At 49.7% G+C, this 22,125-nt stretch overlaps 1 protein-coding gene across 4 annotated transcripts in view; it reads left to right on the forward strand.

The window, feature by feature from the left end:
* The first annotated feature begins 5,554 nt into the window (after nucleotides 1-5,554).
* Nucleotides 5,555-22,125, forward strand: part of NFATC2 (nuclear factor of activated T cells 2) — a 72,581-nt gene continuing 56,010 nt past the window's right edge. For 2 of the 4 annotated variants that reach the window (XM_069034082.1, XM_069034083.1), the window contains exons 1-3: nucleotides 5,555-5,711; nucleotides 13,386-14,412; nucleotides 15,676-15,844. In XM_069034082.1, the coding sequence (XP_068890183.1) occupies nucleotides 5,555-5,711; nucleotides 13,386-14,412; nucleotides 15,676-15,844 (1,353 nt within the window). Of the gene's footprint in view, nucleotides 5,712-9,479; nucleotides 9,622-13,385; nucleotides 14,413-15,675; nucleotides 15,845-22,125 lie in introns of those variants that run through there. The other 2 variants (XM_069034084.1, XM_069034085.1) reach the window with 2 other exon arrangements.

Genomic DNA, 22,125 nt, shown 5'->3' on the forward strand with positions numbered 1-22,125 from the left:
CACCTACACCCAAAGAGGATCATCCGAGAGCTCCGATTCTCGAACAAGCCAATGGAAATACTCTTGAGTGGCTTTATACCGCCTTAGGATCAGGCCATTGCCCTGCCTCGTGTCTCCTCGGCTTTCTCCAGACAAAACTCCCTGTCTCCTGAGCGCTCCAGCTGCTCTTAGTCACTCTCACAACAGCCCGCGGAAGTTATTTTGCTGCAAAGAGCAGCAAAGGGAATAAGGAGACTTGATGCTCCTGTCAGTGATCCTGCTCTCACCTGCTGCAGGACAGCAGTGCAGCAAAGCACAGGGCAGCTCTCCAGTGGCAGCACCACAACCCCTTCCAGTGCTGTGAAGCTCTGCTTTCCCCAGAGCCCTGCAGTCACAGCCCAGAATGAAAAGCACTAATTTATTTTTTTTATTTCTAGATCGAATATTTGAGCCCACAGTAGGCAGTGTAGCGGTGCACTCAGCTGCACCACAGAGCCTTGAGATGCTCCAGAAAGAACATCCTCCCGGGCTCCAGCGTGCATTTTTGCCTTATGCAAATGCTTGCTCCTGTCAGGAGTGCAGGGGTGATTGGAGCAGTCTCTGCCCCCAGCTTGCCTTTGTGTCACAAGGCTGCTCCCAACGTTTCCACAAGGAAAAAGCAGCATGGAACTGCAAGGGGTTAATAGTGCATGGCACTTTTGGGATCAGTCTCTGCCTTTGGGAGGATTCCTGCACCCACAACAAAGTGTTAGTCTTACTAATGCAGGGTGTGTAAATGATGATGTGTTAATAATTTTAAGCCCTCATCCTCTTTTATGATTAGAGCAGGCTCAGAATGAGGAATGAATGCACAAGCACCCTGACAGCAAAAAGCTGCTTCAGCTTCAGCAAGTTTCAGCCACGGCAGAGATCTTCCCCAGGTGACCACGGGTCCCCGTGTCATCCTGTGGTCCCACAGCTGTTAATTCTGTCACCTGACCTTTCTCTCGGCCAGCCTGTCCTGTGGGACGCAGTTACACCAGCTACAGTCAGCAAATGATTCCAGAGTCTTTCGTGCAGGGCAGGAATCACATTCACAGATGGGACACTGACATAACTGGAGCATTCTTTTTAATATTCCAATAGATACTCTAAGTGAAATTTCATCACTCATTTTTTAAAAAATAGCCAAGGATAATAATATCCTAGAACTTCTTTTCCACTACTGGCTTAATCTATTTTTTTTTTTTTTTAAACTATGATATGTGCATTCCTTTGGTTTGCCCAGCAGACTTCAGAACTTAATGGGAACGTGGAGATATGAGCAATTTTTCCATTGTCCTTTCTTGCCAAACCACTTTAAGCTTGAAATTGGGGGGTAATATCTCTGACTCAACCTGACCCCAAAATTAAAGAGTAGTGTGTGTGCATGTGCCTCTCAAAGGAACTACCAGATATTTCTCCCTTCTCTCTCCCTCCTTTTTTTTCCTCTAATAACACTCCCCACACTCCAGACCAAGCAACCAGTCACTCACAGTCTGAGCTCATTTTAAAGAGCTTGGATTAAGTCCATGTGCAAGTTTTAGTTGCCTGTTAAATTTCTAATGCCTGCCACATACACCATTAGAACACTTCGATTTTTAAGACAGCATTGACTCATATTTTCTTTGGGTTTTAGCAGCTAAATAGACATGCAGCTTTCTTAATCCACTTTTCTCTCCCTCTTTTTCTTTTAAAAAGTTTAACTTGAAGGTATTGCAGAATTAGAGATCCCGTGTAAATTATGTGTCGTGTGGGTCAAATAATAATTAGCACAGACATCCCATTTCTGAGAGCAAATAAAGTTTCTTCATCTCAGAGCATCCTCTGATCCCTTGCATTAGTGAAGTTATTGGTCCAGGGAATACAGTGGGGCAGTATAAGTAGAAAGTGAAAATAGTAAATGAGAAGTTACATTGGCAATGCATTTAAACACTGAGAAATAGGTTAAGTACTTTCTAACTCACAGTTTGTATTACACTAGAAGGGCTCTTTTTAGCTTTGTTTTTGGATTCCCTGTCCCCCAGTACCTAGGTAGTCCAGCATTCACATACTTTTAAAGTTTTATTAAGGTACAGCCCTGCCAAAGGCCAGCACGGATCCAACTATGTGGAAAAGGACTCCTTCCATTCTGCAGTTCCCTGAAATGGCAGCACAGTGTATTTCCAGTTCTGCTCTGTGTGGAGCCTGCTGCAAGCATACGTGGCTGCAATTTTTGTTAATGCTGCCAAGGACAGACTTTGCTTCAGCTCTTGAAACACCTTTTTGGCTCATGAAAACAGCTTTATAGAAAAAACCCCAGAGTTAATGCTGACTCCCAGATCTCAGTGTGGGTGCTGAGAGCCCAGGCAGAGCTGGCACCAGTCTGCATGATCCTGGATACAGGAGAAATGCATGGAGGATCCTTGGAGGAAGGAAGGGTCTGATGTGAGAAAGATTGAGATTTAGGAAAACCAACCAGTGTTTCTGTTTTTTGGACACTCTATTCTAGCCTTTCATTCCAGCCCTAATGGAAATTAAGCTTTGGGAAGCGTTTGTGACATTGTTTGGGTTATTTCTTTGATTTGGATGATGTTTCTGAGTGTATATATCGGGCTGAAGAGCCCACAGTCTACTTAAGTCTTCCCTGCCTTTCTTCATCACCAGTTATTAATGACAGACCGTGGGCAGTACTTGTCAGTTATGTAGTTATTAACAGCTAAAACTTAAACAATTTATAATGTTTCATTTTCATTGTGGGCTCAAGAGCCTGGTTTGGGTCTAAACTAAACTCCACTCAGCCTTTGGAAGGCTCCACAAACTACAGCTGTCACTTGAGCTCAATTCTGCAGCTGCCTGCACCTAGCAATGGCTTCATGTCTCTCTAATATTTAGTTCAGATCTGTATTTTGTGCATTTGCAACATTTCTGCTCTAAATAATACACTGGTAGGTTCAAACCCAGCCCACAGAGCGCTCGAACTCACATCTCTGTGCACTCAGAGCATGTGGAAACTCTTATTCCTATAGGTTCTGAGCAGTGATCATATGGGACCGGTGTCCTCACTTGCCCTGAGAGCTGCAGGAGGGAGCGGGAGGGACACACTCGATTAATGCCTGGTGGCTCTTGCTCCTTGACATCTGTCAAGTTGTCTGCTGGGCAAAAACCCCCGAATCCTATAAGCTGAGCTAATTCCTACGTTTCTCTAACACTTTTCTCATTGCTGTCTTGTCACCCTCACTCCTGGTCAGAGTCAGAACTGATGATTACACGTGTTAGCAGCGAAACTCTTTCGCATGACACGGTCCTCTTGGAAAGCAAAGGTACATTTTCCATTTGTGGAGTATTACTAATCCTAGGAGTAGCTGAGGATAATTTTGTAACTTCAGATGCCTAATGGATTGCAGGCAAGCTGGGAAGTAAAGGATGGGACAGAGATTTAGCAGAAGTCAGGGTCATCTCCCCCTGCCCTCCTGCCAATCACCCATATCTCACTTTAAAAGCCCAATGTTTTTGTTTGTGTCATTTCTTTCTGTGGCTGATACAATTGATGCTCTCCAATCATGCTCCGTGTCGTGTTAGCTGGGAGGATGACAGCTCTCTTTAGTGCTAAGCCAAGATCAGCAAGTATATTTTGTTTTTCTAATGAATTTTAAATAGAAGAGCCAATGATAAAAGGCCAGTGCTCAGCAAATGGTAAGGATCACTGGAGAACAGACATAAACAATCCAATTTAATAGATGTTTAAACAATTCAGAATAAACCAGGCCCTCGGAGAGAGCAGCACGGGTTCCCCAAGGGGCTGGCAGCCTCAGGAAATACCTCAGGGAACAGCCTGGCACATCCTGTCTGCAGGACCACCTGCCCTCTCTGACGGTCACTTTTCCCTATCCCCTGGCACTTTCCAGTTCCAATTTAATGTCACAAGGCCTCATTCCATTGTGACTGCTGCCCACCTGGCCTGATGCAGCCTCGCAGCAGGTCTGGCTGCTCCCTGACTGCCCTTTCAGCCCCAGCCCTTGTGTGGTGTTTCTGCTCACCCAGAGGTGTCCCTGATGCACGCCAGGAGCTGTAGGGGAACCAGCCAGTACTGGGCTTCTTCAGAAACTCAGTGTAGAACCTGATTGCAAAGTGTAGGGAAAGTCTGAGTTCTTGTCCTCTGGACTAGCAAAGGATGGAGCAAAAGGGTGTGATGAGAAGGCAATTTGTCATTGCTTGGCTGGACACATTAATGAGAAAGGCAGCAGGTTATAAGCCCAATTGCAGAGATTCTGGTTCATGTGTGCTTTAAAACAGCCTTTCTGTGGCCTTAGACAAGTAATGTAGGGTGGGATTTGTCTTGCAGTTAATGCCGTCGTGCTGACAGGCTTAGCAAATAAAAACAAGCTGAAGCAAACACCAAAGTACTTTTTTAATGATCTTGGTCCCTCTGCCTTTGCCTCCCTGACCTGTCTACAGTCTAGGAGCATTTTTCAAACTCACAGACCTGATGACAGCCATCTGCACACTCATAAAGGGCACCATACAAACAGGTAAGCGAGGGAACAGCCTTCTGACCACAGATGCTCTGAGCACACAAACTCAGGGGCTCCAGTTACCCATGAGTAAAGTCACTGCTGGTTGCAGCAGCCATCCCAGGGGTAGGAGGCTGTCGGGAGGCAGTGACCAGCACCCTGTGCAGGGCCAGGGGAAGGTGGGATGAATGGAGTCAATGTGGTGGAGGTGGCTGGGGGGACCTGGGGAAGCTGGCAGCACCCAGCTGTGGTCAGCAGGGAACGTGGCGAGCGCCCATCCTCTGAAACGCTGTTTGTGAGAGAGGCAGGAGGAGAACAGAGGCCTTGTGCACGATGAACCTGATGCCTCCAAAGGTGCTCCAGCTGGGGGAGGCTGTCCTGTGCTTACAAACACCCGCCTGCTGCCGCAGCCTGCCATGGGAGCGAGAGCACATGGCGTGGGATGTGTGAAGCCTGGAGAAGGCAAGGGCAGCACCTGGGCTGCCGGGAGCTGCTGGGACCCTGGAAACCTCAGCAGGGAGGGGCTGCGCTGCTCGGGAGAAGGCGGCTGCGTGCGAGACACCCGCTCATGCCCGACCTGGGGCAACAGGGCAGAGACGCTCGCCCAAAGGGGATCATTTCGGGAGGCTCCCGTGCCGGGGCAGGCCCGCCGTTCCCAGCTTTTCCCAGCCCCGCTTTTCCCAGCCCGGCCGGCGCTCTGCCCGGGCGCGGGGCCGGTGCGGTGCTGCCGGGCCGGTGCCGGCTCCTCCCCCGGGGCGGCCCCGCCGCAGGTGGCTGCGAGGAGCAGGAAGCTGCCCCGCTGCCGCTCGGCCCCTCGTGCCGTGCCGTGCCCTGCCGTGCCGTGCCCTGCCGTGCCGCCCGGGGCTCGCCGCCCGCACAGCTCTCGGGGCACCGCGCCCGCCGCAACCTCTCTGGCCAGGGCATTTTCGGTGTTTCCTCGCTTTATTCCCTCCGTTGTCCCTGCCCTGTGACCGCCCGGCGCTCGCTGTCGGAGGCACCGCCGGGTCGCGGCCGCGGCACTCGGGGCTCCCCCGGCCCCGGGCGGGCCCCGCTCCGCCGCCGCCATGAGCGCTGCGGGCCCCGGGCCCGGGCCCGGCCCCGACCCCGGCCCGCAGGAGGGGGACCTGGGGCACGGCCCCGGCACGGCCCGGCCGGGCAGCCCGCAGGAGGAGTTTGACTTCTCCATCCTCTTCGACTACGACTACCTGAAGCCGATCGAAGGTTGGTGAGGAGCCGCCGAGGAGCAGCGGCGGGGCCGCCCGGGCGCGGCGGAGCCCCCGGCAGCTCCTCGGGGCACGGCGGGGGCAGCCCGGCAGGCGGGGCCGGGCCGCTCGCGTTTGCGGGGCCGCTGTGCCGGCAGGTGCCTGCCCAGGGGCACTGCGGACGAGTGGCTCGGTCTCCATGCCGGGATGGGGTGTCCGGGAGCGGCTGGGGGACATCGCTGCTGTCCCCAGAGTTGTGCAGCCGGGAATGAGCGCGGCTGGAAAGGCGAAGCGGAGCAGCTCAGCTCAGCTCGGTCAGGCGCTTGCTGCCCGTCAGCATCTGGCAGAGCGTGCTCTGGAGGCTCGAAGGCAGCCGGAGCACTGGGGCGTGGAGCCCGAGGAGCTGCTGCCTGCCGTGAGCCCGACCCTCCTGCGGGGATGGCAGCGAGCTCGGCACAGCTGGCTCCGGGACGGGGACAAAGCCGTGAGCTTAAGTTGAAATTGAGGAAAAAAAGAAGGATTTGCAGACTGTTCTGCTTTTCTGAGCTGATGCTATGATACTTAAAAGCACAGTGACAAGTGTTCCCTGACTTTCTAAATGGTAATTCTATCTGCTGGTGATACTAAACAGGGATACTTCCCATAAAATGTAGATTTGTGTAAACCAGACAAAGCCAAAAGAAAAGGACCCAGAGGAATGATTTGTTGGGATATTGTCTCTAAGATACGTCGGTTTTGATTCTGCACAGTGGAGAGGTGGTGTTTCCCTGAGGCATCTTAGAGAGATGTTGTGTTCCTCTAAAGGAGGAGACCTTTGGGGCCTGAATCGTGGTGATCTCCATTAGTGAAATGGAGAGTTGTTGCTGAGTTTTATTCCCTGTGTCCTTGTTTAAGTGTACAGATGTGCATCAGCATCGAAGCTGACTGAGGATGGTTCAAGCCATCAGATGGACAAAGCTGAATTTTCTTTCAAGGTTTCATGTAGATCAAACCATGCTAAAATAAATCCACAATGGGGAGGGGTTAATGATTTTAATGAAAATACACTCAGTATTTTATTTAATGCAAAATCTCAGTGAAAGCTTCAGATGCTGGTTTGTTCACATCTTTACAGTAGACAATGCTGCTGTGAAGCCTTAAATGGGAAGTTCTGCAGAATATGATCGTACGTAGGTGGGGGGTAGAAAGTTTAATCTTCAAACCACATAAACGCAGAGCAGTGTGTGCTTGTTGTAGAAGTAACTTCCTTCTTGAGCCTGCTTTCTTCACTTCTGAATGACTGGAAACCATAATTAGTAGTAATTTTGTTCCAAAGATGGAAATCATTAGCATAAAAAAAAGAAAAAGATCATGACCATATATATGAGCATTGTAATCTGGAGAACATTCTCCCTGGCTTTGAAAAGGCACCAGCTCCAGTCTGTAAGCAATCCAGGATACATCTGTGACCTTTAATGTACAAAAGATTAAAGCATGTTTACATGAGAGCAGAAAATGTTCAAATTCTGAGGAAGGACTTTATCCACATGCTGGTGGTAACTGATGCTCATTGTTCATGTGCAATTCTGCCCTCATCTGAACTGCAGTTGGGCAAACAAGTCCTGTGCATAGGAGGATTCAAAGTGGAACCAAAACCAAAGGAGTTGGTCCCAGCACTTCAGTCTGGTTCCTGCATTTGGAGTCCTCCCAGTCTGGTCTGCTCCACCCACTGCTCATGACAAGTCCTAAAATAACAAATCTATAAGCATGCTAAAAAGGACTTTTTAAATCAAAAAAATATGGAAAAAAAGGGTAAATTTGGGGCTCTAGGAATGGATTGGGGTGAATGTTTATTCCTGATAAACAATTTTTTTAAAGGTTGGAATTGTGGAAACACAATCCAAGCTCGTGTTTTAAAAGTAGGACCTATATCACAACTTGTTGTCATGGGAATGCCAGAAATTTCCTTCCTGAAAGTGACTGACATTCAGTAGTGCTTGTGTGTGCCTGGGACAACAGGAACATGGACTGCTATAAAAGCAACAGGGAAAAGAAGGGTCGATAAAAATCCTATAGTCAATATTATTAATATTAGATATTCCTCTTGAAGCCAACCAGTTCCAAAAGCAGCAGTGCTTTTTACCTTTACTTGCCAGACTTTAATTAGCAATCTTCTCAGGATTTGCAAACAAGAAACATCTGCTGAACTCAGGGGCCTGCCCAGGTGAACAGGACTTGGGGAGTGTGGGCAAGGCACACACTGTGCTTTCAGGTTGAAGCTGTGATTTCATTTGGCAATGGAGGATGTTTCTGTGTCCTTTAAACAAAAAAAGTGGTGGATGCATTCCCTGCAGGGCTCCTGTGCAGGTGTTGGCAGTGGTATGCCAAATTTTAACTTATTTTAAACTAAGGTGCTGCACGTCCTTGTTTCTTAGTGGAGAGGCTTGACAGAGAGTTAATGAGCATTTGCAAATGAGCTCCTACAAACAGCGCTCCCAGAGGAGTACGTTCTGATAACTACTCTGTGTGTTCTTTCCTAACACCTGTTGTTGGCTACTATGAGAGACAAAATAGCTGGAAATACCAAAATCCAGACAGTGCTCTGCTCCAGCAGCTCCCTTCATGCAGGTTTATTGGGTGTTCACTGTGTGATGATCTGCTGAGAGGTAAAGCTGCCACATAATTTTTAATGTTTGAGGTCAACCCTTCTGGGAGCTCATCCTCTGAGGGTTGTTCTGCAAATCCAAACAAAACCCATGTTTAAATAAGATTCCAGACAAAATCCTGCCCTGAGACAACAGGTAAGAATGCAGATGGGAAAGAATATTTTCTCTAGGCTCAGGCTCTTTCTGTAGCTCATTAGACTCTTAGACTGCATCTGGTGATACGAATCTACAAGGTCTCTGTGTGTGTAGTGTAGAGAGGGGAAGCAGGGAGCATCCATAAATATTAATATTCCTCTAAATGCTTGTTTGTATGTAGACAGGCTCCCAGGGACATTGCCACGTCTTGTAGGTGTCAAGCCCTGAATAATTTGCCTCATTCCTTTTTTTTCTTCTCCCAGATGCAAAACTATTAAAAGGAAAAAAACTGAAAGTGCATGCAGCTGGGTCCTGGGGCTGGCTCAGGAACACAGGAGGCAGTGTTCAGCCCTGCCGTAAAGAAACAAATATGCACATCTACCAGAGAATTCCAGATTTCACTCAGGAAACCAGCTCTCACTTGGAGCTTCCAAGCAGTTAGTGTAAATAACAGACAACTCAGCTTTGAAAAATGCAAAGAAGCTCTGGACTGGCCCCTTCAAATGACAATAAGCAAGTCAATTAAAAAAGAAAATCGACTTTTTTACTTATGCAAATGAGGAGCTCCAGTTAAATCCTGGGAGCTGCAGCCAGCGGATGTGAGGTCAAAACCCAACTTGTGCCCCTGCCCTCCCTGGCCTGCACAGGGCTATCTTTAGCTTTTCCTAGAGGATGGTTTGGATAAACCCAGCAGTGGAATGCAGCCACTCGGGTGAGCCTTTATTCCCTAATTTCATGCTAATTGGCACGGTCACATTTGGCTGACTGAATGGCTTTGAAGTAGCTGCCTTGTTTTAAAACAGCGCAGGGTGGCCCTCGCCAAGCCACGTGTGCCCACACTGCTGTGGTCCTGGGCTTGGGGAACCTCGGGAGCCTTTTCCTTTCTGCTGTTCAGAGATGTGTGAAAAGGAGATTGGTAAATCAAGGGTTAAGTCCTTCGAACCTGAAATCCCTTGATCTCTTTCACCTGTGGTTCAACTCTCCCTGGGTTGTTAAGGGTACTCTTGAGGGCCTCCCCCCACCTGGGGAGGCTGCCCAGCTTCCAGCTGGTTGATGGAGCTCCCTGCACCCTTCCTGGGCCAGAGGAGCTGGTTTGGTGGGTATTTGCAGTACAGCAGCATCCAGAACCCTGCTTCATTTCCTGCTGTGGTAAGAGAGACAGGCGTGGGTAAAACCTGTGGAAGAAAGGGGGAATGAGAGCTGGCAGCTTGGAGGCAGTTTGGGTGGGATCCTACAGGGCTTGGGGGTCAGACTGCTCTAGGTAGGGGAGTTGAGTGCCAAAGCTGACTGAGAGCATGAGGAGATGCCAGTGTTGCTTGGCTAAGAAAGTTGCTTTCTTTTAACCCCCTGTCAAAGCAGAAGGATCTTTTGGTACTGAATCAGAGGGTGAATCAGCACTGAAACCTCAGGCTGGGAAATGCCTGAGTGCAGGGAGGGGGGAAGTGCTGGAGCTGCCCGTGCTGAGGAGCTGTTTGTGAGATGTCCATGAGAAAAGCAGTGGAGAGGACAGTGCTTTGCTGGAATATCCCAGTCTGTGTTCTGGGATGCAGTATGTAGGAATTGACGAACTCTTGAAGGTGGCACAGCCTTCAAGGATCAAAGCTGTATCTCTGGGGCATCTGCACCGAGGTTTTCCGGTTGCTTCAGTCCTTGGAAAACACCTTTGCTGGGCTGATCCATCACATACCTGCTCTCTTGTAAGGGGTGCAGGGCTCTCACTCCTTGGGGAGCCCAGCTAGAGGGTGGCAGGGCTGTTCCCTGCCATCCCCAGTGTGGCAGAGGGCCGGCACTGTGAGCTTTGCTGCCCTGGCCTCCTGGAGCCATTTCTGTGTCCTGGGCTCCGTGTTCCCACTGCTATCTGCAAGTGCAGAGAGAAAGCAGCTGAGCTGCTGGCGAGCATCCCCTGCTCCTCTGCCCCTCACGAAGGCAGGAGCTTGACGCTGTTTACAAAAGCGAGCTCCTGGTGGTGATGATGCTCCTCCTCTCCTGGGGCTGCTGGCTCTTGCCTGTCCTTCCCTCGAGCAGACTCCTGACCCCAGCCTGTCTCAGCCAAGCTGGCCGGGAGCGAGTAGCCAGTCCCCTCCTGCTGAAGCAAAAAGCAGAACTTCTGCCGATTTCCGTGGAAGAGCCGTTTATTTCTGGGAGCAGCCCTTGCTGCTTCACCCGTCTGGCCGCTTCCCTCCCCGGTGGGGTCAGAGCTCTCTCCCGTTGTAGCATCCCCGGCGTTGCCATGGGGACAGACCGCGACGTCACCGGCGTGGGCAGGAGCGGCCGGGACAGTGATCTCATTGTGCCTCTGCAGCTCTGCAGGGCCGGGAGAGCTCCCCAAAGCCCAGGCCGGGCTCCTGACGAAGCCGTGCCGATGAGTCAGGGCTGCGGCCTCTCCCCTGGATCGCAGCTCAGCCCTGGGCACCGCCGGCGCTGTTCTGGGCACTCCTCAAGGCAGCCCAGGGTTTGTCTGCAGCCGTGCCCACGATCCCGCTTTATTGACAGTTTGCCCCGTGGGGGGAAGTAAATATTGTTGCTGCACAGAAGCTGTGGGTGTTTTCTTGGCCAGGGGCTGTGGCCGGGTGAGCTGTCCCGGTGCCCGCGGAGGCAGGGGCAGGCTGCGGCTTGCTGTGTGTCTGAGCCTTGTTATTCATACCTGGAACGTGGATCCTCCGGGAGCCGGAGTGCCAAGGGTGAAAGAGCTCTTTTAAACACAGTATTTCAGGGACAAGCAAAGAAAATGTGGGTTGTCTGAAGCCCAGTTTTTGACGGGCAGTCACTGTGGGTGGGGGGGTGTGTTTGTTATTCAGCACACTTTAAATGTTACACGTGCACGTACAGATACCTTTGCTTTTCCCATACCCCTCAACGTGAACCCACCCCCAGTGGATTTGCTGCTCGGTGTGGTGTGAGGAGTTTTGGTTCCGTGCCTGTTGTCTGTATCTGGCACAGATAATTCAGTTTAACGTGTGTGGTGGGGCAGCTTTAGCTGCGGCTGTGCTGCATGGGGAACTGAAAGGGTCACCTGTTCCTTGATGGGAAGCTGTTCAGCCTGGAGAGGTTTTCTGCTCCTGCTGGTCCCTGCACAAATCCTGCCTCGAGCCTGGCATCCAGCCTGGCTCTGCTTGGTGCTGGTTTTGCTCCCTGGCATCAGCTGGCATCAGGATGATTCTTCCCAAAGCGGAGGAAGCAATGTTTTGGGTCTGTGGGGGTGTGTTACTCTGCTCATTCTGGAGATGTGACGAGGTCTGTTCAAAGTGAATCTCAGCAGTAATCTCGAGGCTTGATGTGTCAGACCTGAGTGATGGGGATGACACACTATTCCTGAGTGCCAAAGCTCTGAAATCAATGGTGCTAAAAATATGTTTGGCTCAAAATTCAGTGACTCGTTGCTGTTTTCCTATCCCCAAAACAGCTGTGTGCTGGGATTAAAAGCCAGAGAGAACCTTAAGAAATGTGCAAGCTGGACTGTCCTGTGCAGCTCCCCTCCTGCCCTAGACATTCTGTGTGTTGGTTTGTTTGCTTGGCTCTTGGGGTTTCCCACTAAACACAAAGGCTCAACAGTTCCTAAAAATGAACAGAAATCCCCTGAAAATAAGTTAAAATCTCTCTGCATGTAAAAGCTTCACTAGGAACTTCTGCAACTTTTGCAGAAAGCAAAGTCAGCTCCTCCTGCCTGGCTTTCTGTATATTTTCTCAAGGGAATTGCTGCCTCATGTCATGTAGGAGTTAGAGAAAACGCTGGAACAGTAATTTAAATATTTAAATGAAACCCTCTTTGCTTGTGACATGTAGTGATGTGTGCCCAGAGCGAGCAGATGGTGTGAATTAATCCCAAATTGTGGAGTTGTTTCGGGTATTTCCTGCTGGATACACTGAAGTCTTTAAAAACATACACAGATCCTGGTAGTGTTTTGCATGTTTTTGTGTGATGACAAATATTCTTCAGCTCCCAGGCTGGGGCAGCTCCAGGAGCTGATGTCCGTGGGAATACCTGCCTTGACTTTGCTCTCTGGGATGCCACTGGCATTGCACACCCCTGGGGTGCTGTGTTCCCCAGAAGCATCCCTTTGCTCTGCACCCTGGGGATAGTTTGCAAAATGGGAATCTCTGAAAATTGAGGATTTTTTGCACCAGCAGAGAGAGGGCTCTACTGAGCACTTACTTGTTGTTGTGTATTTTATAATCCCTCTCTGAAAATGTTCCTTGGGCTGAAATTGGAATGTGATTGCCCTTAACCACAGGACTGGATTCTTTCTCCCTCTCTCTCTTTTCTGACAAATATTTGTGAATGTGTTTGCTGACTCACATGAAACCTGTCACTAAACTTGCTGTCATGATACAGAGCCAAACAAATCATCACACAGAACTGACTTTTCAATTTCAGAGTTGGAGCTTAGCTTTGGTTCATGAAGCCTTTCCTGGCTGGGCTTGGCTGTGTAAGGAAGATGTTTCTCCCTTCACCAAAACCTGTTCCTCAACATTTGGTTTTAGGTAGATCTGTTTGGAAGCAATTCTGTGATGTGCTGGTCTCAGTCCAGCTCCTAGCTGACAAAATGTGACCAATGGCACAGCTGCCAAGTTGTCACTAAGGGGTGTCCTTGGCAGGAAGGGCAGCCCTGCCACGGACAGAGGGGCTGGGATGCTGCTGACCTGTCCAGGTGATCCCTCAGGTGAGGCTCAGGCAGCAGGAGCCCAGCTGGAGGTGTTTGCAGTGCTTCTGTCCATGCTGCACCTGCCCTGAGCACTTGAGCTTCCCTGGCTCTTAATCCGGTACTTTCACAAGCATTAACTGCAGTTAAAAAGAATTCAATAATAAGCTAATATCAGATCACAACCAGTTTATAAATATGCATTTTTTAATCCATGATTGCTCAGCTTCTGTAACAATATTTACAGTCTTAAAGAGACCCTTCTTTTTCCAGAAGAACCGACTCCACATAAAACCAACAGCCCACCCTCTGGAGTTACATACGCTCATGATGTCTTGGACTGTGGCCTCAAGCCATGCCCCCTGCCTTTTTCTAGCCTTTCTGCAGATCCCATGGGCAGATATGGACAGCCAGATAGCATAGGGCCAACACCTACACACCCTGCCAACGCTGCAGGGGCCTCTGCTCCGAGCCCTAGGATTGAAATAACTCCATATCATGAACTGATTCATTCAGGGGGTCCCTTCCGCGGCAGAGACACAGATGTTCTTTTGGTAGAACATCAGTCAAACTCAGCCACCACTAGCCCGAGGGTTACCCTGCCTGTCCCTGGCTTTGAGGGCTACAGAGAACCACTGTGTCTGAGCCCAGCTAGTAGCGGCTCCTCTGCAAGTTTCATTTCAGAGACAAATGTATCTCCTTGCACATCACCATGTGTTTCACCAAATAATGGTCCTAGTGATGACCTTTGTCCACAGTTTCAAAACATCCATACTCATTATTCTCCTAGAACCTCTCCAATAATGTCACCACGAACAAGCATCACGGAGGAAACCTGCTTGGGACGCCATTCACCATCACCCTGTCCCAACTCAAGGTCTTCGTCACCAGGTGCAAAACGGAGGTACTCTTGCACTGAGCTCTACAGTACTCAGCTGCCTTCCACCTCTCCTCGGCAGTCACGGACCCCCTCTCCACAGCCCTCTCCTCGCATCCCCCTGAGAGAAGACACCTCTGCAGTTACTTACACGCAGTTGGCCAGCACTCCCCTTTCCATGGATGCTATGAGCAGCCTTCCTACGGATCCTTCCTGTGGTGTCCCCACGAAAATTTGGAAAACCAGCCCTGATCCTTCATCCATGTCTTCCCACAAAAACAGCATTCCATGTCACGTCTTTCAGACTGTTGACTTCCACGGGCCTTGTGAGCAGGAGGACAGGAGAAATTCGGCCCCAGAATCCATTCTGTTGGTTCCTCCATCCTGGACAAAGCAGCTGGTGCCTGCAATACCCATCTGCAGGTACGTAACCCTTCTTGTGGCTGTGTTTTCCATGTTTTCTTGTGGTGTGGTGTCCTCTGTCGTGGCTGGTGATCCCTAGGAGTGTTTTCTTGGGCAGGTTCTGCTGCAGACCAGAGCTGAGTGCTCAGGGACAGCACTGGTTAATGGAAGCCCGGTCCATTACGATTCCAAGGGATGGAAGTCAGGGTTTTGAAGAAACATCACCAAAATGGTTCATTGATAGCATAGTGCACTACAAATTCAATTTCCAAATGCTTTGTCTGAGCGGATTGCAGACAGCCTTTGACAAAGGCTGAACGCTCTGGTGCCATCCTGCTGCTCTTAAGATGCTGGGATTGCTTTTGTAAAGTTGCTTACAAATTTCCATCAAGGATGAAACTGCTTTAAATAATGCCTGGTTCAACACAGAGCTCACTGCTCCAGGCCAGACTGAGCTTTCGGTCAACTCCAGTGGCTTAGTGTTGGTTGTTAGTTTGTTAATTGTCCCTTAGCCCAAATCTCAGCCCTCCATTGTTTGGCCCTTCCATCTGCCAGGACCCAGAGTGCCAGGAGTGCGACTCAGCTCCCAGTCCCTGCTGGCACTCTGTCAGTGCCATCCTGCTGGGCAGTGAGGTTGTCCCCATGCTGACGTTATCCCAGGCTGTTCCTGACCTGCTAAACACAAAGTGTGAGTGAAAGAACACAGGCTGTGAGTTCCCTTGGCTTGTTAGACCGGTCTGGCAGCAGCCTGTACTCACAGAGTGGTTTAAAATCCAGTGCAAGCTTTAGTTGTACATCACAGTGTATTCATTTCACTCATAAACCCTTATGTATTTTCATAACAGGAAAGCTAGTACCAGGTAAGAATATTTCGCATTTTATTCATGTCCATTTTAATATTTCTGGAAATCATAACAATTGTTAATTTACACAACTTGTAGGTAATGGTAAAGGAAGTTAATATTTCACAATATGTGTTCTGTGATCCAAGTTTGAGACACACAGCAACAGCTAGATAAAACAGATTTTTGCAAAAATATAACTGCTACAGATATTTCTGTTTAAGAAATAGAAATATCTTATTCTCTTCTGCAAGGAGATGGGCCCACAGAAATTGTCTTCTCAGCAGAGCTTGCAGTCAAATGTGAGCAGTTCAGCATAATCTCATGGGAATTCACAGCAGACCCCTAAATGTTTCAGGTGGGGCACTAGGAGAAAGGGGGGATCAGGGCTTTGAGAAGTCATGTTCTCAGGAGTTTCCCTGGTGTTCTCTCTCTGTCCCAGTTTGCCTGTGCAGTCCCTCCCGCCCCTGGAGTGGCCCCTGTCCAGCCAGTCTGGCTCGTACGAGCTGCGCATCGAGGTGCAGCCCAAGCCCCACCACCGCGCGCACTACGAGACCGAGGGCAGCCGGGGCGCCGTCAAGGCTCCCACCGGGGGCCACCCCGTGGTCCAGGTAAGGCTCTGGGGACTCTCCCTGCAGGAAAAGTCCATTTCTGAAATGCTTGCTGGGGGCTGCCCCTGAAAGAGCAGCACCCTGTGAACCTGCTTGTGAAAGTGCTTAAAGGGTCTGAGCTGAGGTATGGTGAAGTCCAGGACTTCAGGAAGGTTGGTTTGGATTGGCTTCTGAAAGCTCAGAAATGTGGGCCCTGTATCTGCTGCCTTTTCTGGGCTGTATAAACCTTGTGTGATCCTGTGTCACTTAGGACTCTGTCATAAGGTGCCTGGGGAAGTCTCTGCTGAAACAAGGGAGCAAAATTCAGGCTGCCAGTGGTGGAGAGAACAAATTTGTCCCTTTGCTGACCTGAGAGGTGAATGAGCTGAACCCTTCTTCTGTTTGGAGTGTGAACAGCTTTTCCTTCACCTTTCAGAGGGTGGTATAAAATAGTGGCTGAGTAGCTGCAGTGTAGCCAAGTGGGGGCACATCAGTCATTTCCCTCATTTCCCCTGTTTTCAGCCCATGTTTCCTGAAGGAAAGCCAAAGCCAGGCTGGGGTTGGGGCTGTGCTGCGTCAGTGGGAATGATGTGTGGGAGCTGGACAGGTCAGCCACAGCTACAGCCTTCACTAAACAAAGTTGGGCTGCATCCTACAGATGTTCCTGACACACTCAGGACTTGCAGGAACCAGGAAAACATTAACATTTATGTGTAATTTCAAGCATGTGATCAATACCACTAATTTCACTGGGTTGATTTGTGCTTGACTTCAAACATATGTTCAGTATTCCCCCGCAGGCTCACCCCCTTTTAAAATCAAGCCATAAATTGTTAAATCAATGAATTTGTTTGCTTTGATGGAGCTGGATGTACCTGTATGGACTGGGTATTTGAGTAAAGGGTACAGGGTAATATTAAACAGCAATCACGTTTGCCATACCTCAGTAATGCAGGATTTTTGGTTTGAGTCTGACAAGCTCATAGCCTCCTGTGGTGTGTTTGAAGCTACAGAGATGCAGGAATGAAACCAATCAGTGCTTGCTCCTTTCTCAGTTTGCTTGCAACTACAGTATCATTTACCTTCCCAAAGTATTCCTATCAACAGGGTGCTTATTGCAATGAAGGAGTTTCTTGTGACATGGGGAAATAGAATTTGTTTCCTTCCTGTAATCAATATCAATCAAAGAGGCATTTCTATTTTCTGTTGAAGACAGGAACCAGTATTGCTAGTTTTATCATAATTTGCTATCAAGCTTCAGGATCTAAAACTATAAATTCAAATGTCCACATTAGTTCCCCAAGCAGATGTGCCTCTGCACAGCTGTGCCTGCATCTGGGGAAAATATGGACAGTTTCTTTCTGAAGGTTTATTGTAAAGCTGGGAGTATTTGTTGAATTTGTGTTCACTTGAATATAACCAGGTTCATATGGATGCCAGGCAATGAGATAGTTGCACCTGTATGGTTTATGACATCTGAATCTGGGGGAGGCTAATAAAATCCAAAGTTTTCATGTCAGAAGTTATTTGCCTTCAAGGAATCTTTTTTTTTTTCCTCCTTCTTTCCCCTCAGTGAAGTTTAACTTTCGTGTTCTTGTCAGATGCAAACAGAGTATTTTTCTAAAATACCTCTTTTTAAACAAATATTATTTAAAAACCCCAAAACATTAAATTAACCCTCCACGTGACTAATTACCCAGCTGAACTTGCTGGCAGAAGAGATCTTGGCTGGTTTTTGCAGCGCAGTGTTGCCCTGCAATATTTATTTTTTGGAAAGTGCATTTTGCGTGCAGATTTCTTCTTTTGGGTGCTCTGAAGCTACAGACCAGCAGATCTCATATCCTCCAAGCCTTATCTTGTGGTTTATCTTTCTGATGCTGCTTCCTCTTCTTCACGTGTCAAGCCCTGAGAGTTTGTGCTCAAGGCTCTGCACCAGTTGTACACTCCAAGCATGGCAAGAGAAGAGTTTGGGTAACCAAAACCTCTGGGAAGCTGGACCACGCGGAATAGGACATTGGCTGTGTTTGCCAGGAGGAGGGGGAAGCTATGGATAACATGGAATGTTCACACACCTGATTTCAGGGCCATGGAGAAACACAGGCTCCCTGCTCAGGTGTCTGAGTCACTCTTGGGATGAGCCTACAGCTTGTGTTAACTGGAGAGGAACTCAGGCTTTAGGGATGTGAGTTGGATGTGACTATCCCCTGGATGTTGAGGTGCTGAGAATAGTCAGATCTTTTGTAGCAAGGACAAAACTGAAGTTTCCATGCTCCTTCCATCCTGCAGGTCCCCCCGGGCACTGCGACCACAGAGGAGGGAGAGGCACGTTTGGTTCCCAGCTCTTTTTTCCCAGAGTTGAAGGACAGCTGCTGATTCGTAGCCAGCTGCTCCAGTCAAGGCTGTGGAGGAGACTGTCCAGTAGGAAAGGCAGTGGCTGCTCCTGTGCAAAGAGCTTGTGGATGTGACTGGGATAGAGTGGCAGCCCAAACACAAACCTAGAGTGTAATGGTAGAGGTTAAATCCCTGACCCAGCTGTTTGCTTTGGTACAACATCCAAATGCAGACCAGGGCTACAAAACCCCAGTGCTCAGGTGAGGGCAGAGGAAGGCACAGGGACCCCCAGCCCCCCCACCCCTGTGTGTGCCAGGCTCCTCCTCCCTTCTGCTCTGGAACAGGAAAGCTGTACAGAGAGGGGCTCCTGCTCAGCACAGCCAGCCCAGCTTTCCCCTGGGTTTTAACTTCTAAAATTGTGCCAGTGCCTCTTTTTATTTTTCTTATTAAAAAGAAGCTGGAATGGCAGAGTTGTTAGTGGAGCTCACAGGAGCTGCTTTACAATAACAAATGTATGTTCCACTTTCCTTTTATATTTGAATTTTGCCGTCTGTGTTTTCTTGTGGTTTCACAGTCAAAGGAGACATTGTTTCTTAGCCTGGGCTTCCCATGGGGCTCTGACTTTTAACTGTATGTGACTTCCAACATCCAGCTAATTCATTGGTGTGTTAGTGAAACCGGAGCCTTTGATGGAAACTCAAAACCAAATCACGGCTCGTGGGGTGATTCACACTCTCACACGCGGGGCCGGGCTGGAGCCACGCTCCTGCTGAAACCCCGGCCAGCCCGCCCAGGGGGATTTGCTGCTGAGGGCACGTCCCAGCAGTTGAGTTTGTCCTTTTCCCCACCTTCCCGAGGCCCCTGTGCAGGGAAGAGCAAGGCCAGGCTGTGCTGGACCCAGCTGGTGCTGCACAACATCTTTGTGCCATTCTCGGGGCCATCACTTCCCTGTTCTGGAGCTGGGTTTTGGCTCCTGCAGGGATTTTGCCCCCAGCTCAGGAGCAGCATGTGACAAACCACCTGCACCTTTCACACCTGATTTACCTGCAGGACTACAGGGCTTGTTTGCACAATGGGATCGTTGTAGGGGCCTCTTGAGCTTTGAGCTCTCAGCCGTGAATTTATTGACTGCTGTTCCATGTGCTACTGCAGGGGTTGATGTGCAGTGGCCAAACCACAGATTGTAGCTGCATCTGGGAAATTCTCTTCAAAACTAATGTGCCATCAAATGTAAGGGTAGGTCAGCGGCCCTCATGCTGTGCTGCAAGCATGGCTGTACCTTTGAGTTAGAGGTGAATGAAAAGCCCTCACTGAAACTTTTGAGCCAAATTCAGAATATGTTGCTTTGATGGAGAGGAGTTTTGGCAGAGGTGAGGGGAAGCAGCGTGTACCAGCTGGTTTGAGGGAGATGCCTGTGCTGTGCAGGGTATGTGGATTAGAAATACTCCCAGATGGGACACATGCAAGACTTAGGTTATTCTTCCCTGTAGGAACTGTGGATGGGGCAGTCAGTGTGCTGCAAAGCAAAGCTGGAATTTCTGGCTGTGTGCCATCAGTGTGGACACTTCCAGCACAGGGCTCACCCCATTCAGGGCGTGCTGCAGTATCTGCAGAGGAGTTCACACAGGGCAGACAGTGTCCTGTCAACTCACACCAGGGCTCTCTGCTCACGGGTTTCCCTGCCCAGCTGGGGCTGCTTCCACAGTGCCTCTGACAGCTGGCAAGGGTCCAGCTTTGCTAACTGGTGGCAGAGCCCCATGCTGAGGAACTCCCTCAGCGTGATCCTGTCAAAATCATCCAATTTGCACCCTCTGATTTACTCGTGGCACAGCGAGGTCTGTTGTGCTGGGGAGGTTTAGATCTTTTGTCATGAGTGTGCATGGAAGTGCTTTAATGACACAGTTGGTTTCCTTAGCCAGCTGTGAAAATGAGATCTCCAAATCCTCCTCCCTGTACATGTGCACTGGACAGATGCATTGTGCCTCTTCTTTTAAACTGTCATCTGAGATAGTCAAAGCATCCTGAAAACAGGATCAGCTCTTCACAGGGCTAGGGAAACTGAAGCCCAGAGAGGAAACAACTTGCTTCCACTGCAGCGTGAGGTCAGTCAGGAGCAAACACTCCCCACTGCTTTCTCCCAAGAGCTGCTGTCTCTGTCCCAGACCTGTATTAACCCCATCTGAAAGCAGAAATCCCAGTAAGACACCGGGAGTCTGGTTGTCATTTACTGTAAGGAACAGCAGAGCAAGTGAGATTCAGTCCTTGGAATTTTGACAAAACTGTCACCAAAATAAGAAATACTTAAAATTGAGTATAATAAAAAATCATAATTTAGCAGAATCAGATGTTATAAAGATTATCTTCAGAGGCCTTTTCAGATAGCTTTGGTGGGGAGCAAAAGGAACCGAAGCAGAGATTTTCTTCTGGTTTGCGTTCCTTTGCTGTGTCCCAACTACATTAAGTTGAACAAAAACATGTGAGAAGGTTCAACTTTGTTGCTCAATGTCAGCTCTAAGTGAAGCAGGCCGAGGAGCTGCTACATGATACAGTGGCTGGACGAGGTCTTTGTTGAATTCCTGACAGCTATTGATACACCACTCTGCCTGAGACAATGCAGTGACATTTTCCCTCTTGGTACCAGTATTGTTGAGCAAAGACCTCCCCAAAAAAGCCCTTGACATTGTTGCAGTCAGCGGCTATTAATGATGGGGATTAATGATCAAATCCAAGGCTGAAGCTGCTTGCAGCAGGAAGGGGGGGGCAGAATCGGGGCTGCTCTGCCCAGAACATCTCCTGTGTGCAGCAGAGGGTGTGAAAGGCTGCTGGCACGGAGAGCGGCGCTGCGGCTGGTGCAGGGCCCGAGCAGGGGCTGGTGTAGGACCCGAGCAGGGCCCGAGCAGGGGCTGGTGTAGGGCCGGTGCAGGAGCCGGTGCAGGGCCCGAGCAGGGGCCGGTGTGCGGTCCCGAGGCTCCGGGAGGCGGCTTTGGCTCTGGCCGGAGCGGAGGAAGGCGGGCGGGGGCAGCGCGGCTCCCGGGCAGCGCCGCTTATCTCCTGCAGAGCAGCAGGAAGGGGAGCCGCGGAGGAAGCGATTTCTCACGGCTTTGTGTTCGCTTCTCATTAAGTGCTGCTCGCCGGGCTCTGTTTTCCCACTTCTCGCTGCCGGCCGGGATGATCCGTGTGAATCACCCGAGCTGACCACACACAGGCACACCCCGAGTGGCTTCCACGGGGACAGAGCCAGTGATGCACAGCTCATGCACCAAAGCCCGTGTTACCCTGAGCTCGGAGACCCAGGGAGCTGGGTGCTTTCGAGCAGATAAAATCCCCAAGCCTAGTGAATCGATTCCCCAAATTTACATTTTCCTCCTGGCCACGGCTTGCGTTGTCTAGGCAGGAAGGTGCGTGCAATCAGCTTTAAAGGAGCAGCTTTGTACATCCCAGGGAGAAAGAGCGAAATGCCCGACAAGCAGGGCTCTGTGGGGATGAATGGGAAATAAATTACTCCCTTGTACTCACTAAGGCAGTCGGTCTCTCACAGGTTCTTACTGGGGCACTTCAAATATGCCAGTAAGATTTGCAGATGCTGCTGCTTTTGTCTTGCAAAGCCCAGCACTGCACGGAGGATTTCGATGTGCAAGAGCTAAACTCGAAATCCCAAAGAAAACTTGGCTCTGTAACCCATCAGTGAAAAGGCAAAGCTTGCAGTGCTGCTGGGAACTGAGGTGCTGCAGCTGCTGAGTGCTGCTGAAGTGCCTGTTTGGGCTGCTTGCAGGACAGGGTCAGCATTCCCTGCAGCAGGGCACAGGGCATGGGCACCACGGGTTTCTCACTGGGCTTTGGCTGCTCATCCCCTGCAGGACCTGGGAAATCACTGCCCCTCCATGGCCTGACTTCTGGGTAAGAATAAAAAAGTTATTTATTTCCTGCGACTCTCTCTTTCTCCTGCTAATAATGTAATTCTACATAAAATA

The sequence above is a fragment of the Aphelocoma coerulescens genome, chromosome 20 (genome assembly GCF_041296385.1).
Source record: "Aphelocoma coerulescens isolate FSJ_1873_10779 chromosome 20, UR_Acoe_1.0, whole genome shotgun sequence".
Taxonomy (NCBI): domain Eukaryota; kingdom Metazoa; phylum Chordata; class Aves; order Passeriformes; family Corvidae; genus Aphelocoma; species Aphelocoma coerulescens.